Here is a 4,490-nt window from a genome sequence, read left to right as displayed (position 1 = left end):
GGTACCACTGTCATGCCCTCTAGTCATATTAAATTAAAATTGAAAATAGAAGTTACTTTAAAGAAAATGGGAAGAAAGATCTGGCCATACCATCTTTAAAAACAAGTTGCTGTCATCGCATATTCGTTACGGGACAAAGAGCATGCAGTACAACTAAGTAATTTTTTTTCTTATGTAAAAGGCTAAAGTGCAATTATGGTATAAGCATCAATAATAAATAACTTTGGAGGTTAATTCTCCAAATAAATACATTACAGTTTTTACAATGTAAGCCCCTAAACACTGATATTCACAGCAATGGTTTTCCCACTGCATAGCTGCCTGTACACCACATGAATAAATGGTCTATCCCCAATGGTCAAAAGTCAAAGACTCAAAAATCAATATTTTCACTATGATAGGTTCAAAATCTGTATATAGTAAGTAACACTTTTCAATTTACTGGCATTTTAAGTAACTGCCTTATTACCTAGTGTTAATTCACTGCTAATATGATGCTTATTGAAATAACAATTATAGTTCTACTAATATTAATTAGGTTACAGCCTTACTTTTTAAAATAAGAGAATGCGATTTATATGAACAAACATATATAGCTTAAAAATCACCCACCACAAACACACACTTTCTCCATGAGTATTTAAAAATAAATTATTGATATACTTGACATATATATTTAGTATGTATTTTAATAGATATATATATATACATATATATTTGTGATCAAACTAATTCTTGTTTCCAGAAAAATGTTCTCACTTGGAAACTTTACATGAGACCTGATGATACTGCTAAACTTAGGAGGAAAAAAATGACATAGAAATTCATTCTTGAAGAAAATCGTAAAGCAGGTTTGTATCAGATAGTTCTTTGTGGAAACAACAGCCTTTTTAGAAAGGAGAGGGCAGTGTCAGACTGGATCCTATATGCATTGCTTATTTCAGGACTTACTGTGGGATGCAATGTACAGTGGTCACTCAACACTTGGAGGTATAGTTGAGTAATAAAGGGTATAGTTTAGTAATAAAAGGGTGTAGACACGGCAGGAGGCAAAGTGAACTGTTGGATGGAAAAGTCAAGTTGGCGAAGAGAAAGTCATGCCCACAGCTGCTGATACTACCAGGGAAGCAGGTCTTAGAGAAGGGCTGAGTGACACCTACAGCACCTCCAGGATGGTCACAGGACATGACCTGTGCGATCTGCTGGCGTTACAACCACTCAGACACTGCACCCATGATGGGTATGATCCAAAGGGTGGCACCATCTTCTCCAGCCACAGCAATAGAAGCAGCTATTAAGACAGAGGCTGGAAGCACAGTCTGAGGGGGCAGAATACGTGGCCATGAAAAGCATGGAAGTGTACCAAAATCTGAATAAACATGCACCTAAGAAAACAAAAAAACCTGAAAAACAGTCTGTTGAAATGAGAACTAAGTCTGACTGAACACGTCCCTTCAGCAACTCCAAGACTGCAATCTTGATTAACCAGAATACCTGGGGAACAGGAATCCTTATTTTGGAGGCCTTCAAATTAATTAAGGGGAAACTTAAAAATATTTTTATTTCCCTGATATTATCAGAACTTTATAGCTCCCATTCCTTACTTCACAATTTACAAAGCAGTGGGAACAGATAATTTTCTCCCAGGGCCTCACATCCTGTGTGGTCTTGCGTCTGAGAATTAATAACCACTGCATAGAAGCTGACGTGCTGAAGCCTGGGTCAATTATTATAGATGTTGGGCTTTGTTTTATTAAGATTGTGGGATAGGATTATTTTAATTTTTTTATTCTTCATAAAATTTGCCTCTAGCTTTGCAAAGGGGATTATAATACAATTCTGACTTACTGAGACTCCTGCTTGGTAAATTCTGGTTAATGGAGGAGCTTGAAATGTGCTATGCCCTTTGCTTTTCTAACGTGTCTTACTATGGGATGCATTCAGAAGAACATTATGGTTGTTCCCTGGAGTAACGTTCCCCAAAGCCCAGTGGTGATGGTCCAGTGCCACCCATTCTTTCAGATAATGTTCACGATTGCCGTTGGCTTTTTCTTGGCCATCTTGGGCCGGAGGTTACCCTTTCGGCTGCACCCTAAGAACTCCCCTTTCTTCAGCGGTCTGCAGAGTTCTCTCGAGGACTCGGCCTGTTCGTGAATGGACTTGGTAGGCTGCATGCTGGCTCGGTCATCCTTGCCTTTTTTCATGTAGTTCCTTCCCTTTGGATGGAAGTGGGTCTTGAGATCAGGATGGTTATACACAGAATGTGAGTGCACTCTGCTTCTACCAATGTTTGGGAGCAGGGGAGAGGAAATAAGCAGAAAGAGATTTCTTTAAAACCTTGAAAGGATAACTACTGGCACAAACACGCCTGCAGGCTACTGGAGTAACAATGACACCATTAACAAAAATTATATATATATAAATTATATATATACACACACATATAGATATATATTATTTATAAATAATATATATTGGTATTTTTCTTCCAAAAGCCTGTGGACTCCATAAAATGACCGTATGATACTAAATTGGAAGTGTTACTAGCCCTATTTGCCAGTGATAAAACTGAGGCAGAGAAATTTTAAATGACTACCAAAAATAATAGATACATACAATCGTTTTATGGAGAAGACAGGACCAGAACCACTATCTACTAAGTGACTACAAAAGGTCTCAGACAAATCTACTGTGTAGATGCTATAAAGTATACAACTTACAGTATAAATTTACACGGGTAATGTAGTACACATACTACATTCACAGTATGATGGAGCTATTACTACACCGTATCTCAAGAAGAGAAAATGACACCATCTAATACTATAAAATGCTATTCTAATATCATCATAATCTACCATCTACCAATAGACTATCTGCATATTTGCAAGTCACTCAACACTTGACCATGTCAGATATACACGCACATAAAATTTCTCCTGAGCTTCTCAAATTCATTTATATTATCTTGGGTAGTCAGAAAAGTCATGACACAGTTTTGCATAGAAAAATACGTTATGATTTTTCTGATGACCCCAGAGATATCAGAAAAATGCAACAGGAAAACATATGATACAAATATCATCAAATGGCCCAAGCATAAAAAGATATATATACATACAGGCATTTGGGTTTCTTATTTGCAGAGATATCTGTAAGCTGAAGAAAAAGGAAAAAGAAAAAAGATTACTTTGCTTGAAGGCTGAATTTGGTTTTAAAGATCACTCATATTTTTGAAGCAAAATCACATGGAGGTCAGAAACTCTTCTTGGTAGTACTGTTATTGCCCCTGGCTGAGTCCATCACATCAGGCTCAGCTTCTGCCTTCAGGGAGCCTCTGTGGGTACTTGTTCTGAGGTTTACAGGAAGCCTATGTCAGCAGATCTCAAAAATTTCAAAAAGTCATGGAGCCCCCAGTGGAGCTAAGTTTGAGGAAGTATGTCTTTAAAAATTGGAATGATATGCCATTATTTCTTAATTGATTCAGGCTGTCTTTACAGCTAATCTGTTACAGCTGTGACCAGTCACAATGTATCGACTAAGGGGAAAATTGGCATAAAATGTTTATTGCCCAAAATACATCATTTCTAAAATGAGAGCACAGGAAGGCCAACCCCACAAGTGTCCTTGAGGCCATGTATTACTGATATTATTTTCCACTCCTAATAACTCATGCAATAAAATGTCTGCATGCAGCTTTGTGGTCAGGCTCAGAATGCTCTCATTTGCAGAATAAATTGATAGTTATCATTTTGTGAGCCAGATGGCACCATTCGGTTTATAGGCAAATCCAGTGCATTCTCAGCCTTCAGTGCCTAATTTCTCTCAGGGAGCTTTCCCTATGTAAAGGAATGGTGTCACACCAAACCAACAGGAGATGAGAACAACATGACGTGTGGAGAAAGAGTCACCTTAGTGTCTGAGTGTGCCCAAGACACACGTCCCTGCTACACTAGAATAGTCTGAAAACCCAAGTTCAGTATAACAGAAATACTCCTCCCGGTTCTTCTGTCAGCAACTTAAGCTTTAGTCAGGACCAAGCCAGATAGAAGATTCCTTAGGACTTTTGGGGCCACTCAGGTGGCATGGTGGTTAAGGCAGCTGGACCCAACCTGGCCGATGGTGTGGTTCAAGACTTGGACCCGGTAGCTTGAGAAACATGCAGGGTAAATGTGCCTGACTGCCCAAAATCCCAAGAGGAAAAAGGAGGGGAAGGGACTGAAATATGGGTGATCGTCCTCCCTGGAGAGCGCTCTCTCTCTCTCTCTGGCAAAAACACCTGCCTCACAGCAATTTAAACAACAACAAAAAAGACTTTCAAGGGTCATATTCCCAAGGAGGCAGGATAGGATTCTTGCTTTCGGTCTTCCACCACAATGAAAAGTCAGCAATATTTGATCCTGCTCATGCTGGCTGGGTTTGGCATGAGATCAGTAACTGGTAAACAGAAAAGAGCATCATCTTTACATGAGGCTCCTAAGGTTCAGCAG

General features: G+C 39.0%; 1 protein-coding gene across 1 annotated transcript in view; it reads right to left on the bottom strand.

The window, feature by feature from the left end:
• Nucleotides 1-838: 838 nt before the first annotated feature.
• The window catches only part of ZNF365 (zinc finger protein 365), a 24,404-nt gene continuing 20,752 nt past the window's right edge, over nucleotides 839-4,490 (bottom strand). The window contains exons 4-5 of the mRNA XM_006154158.3: nucleotides 3,122-3,159; nucleotides 839-2,280 (exon numbers count right to left, since the gene is read on the bottom strand). Of these exons, the coding sequence (XP_006154220.1) occupies nucleotides 2,019-2,280; nucleotides 3,122-3,159 (300 nt within the window). The 3' untranslated portion in view covers nucleotides 839-2,018. The remainder of the gene's footprint in view (nucleotides 2,281-3,121; nucleotides 3,160-4,490) is intronic.

This window comes from Tupaia chinensis, unplaced genomic scaffold (assembly GCF_000334495.1).
Source record: "Tupaia chinensis unplaced genomic scaffold, TupChi_1.0 Scaffold000399_1, whole genome shotgun sequence".
Lineage (NCBI taxonomy): Eukaryota > Metazoa > Chordata > Mammalia > Scandentia > Tupaiidae > Tupaia > Tupaia belangeri.
This window is presented reverse-complemented; position numbering and strand designations above follow the sequence as displayed.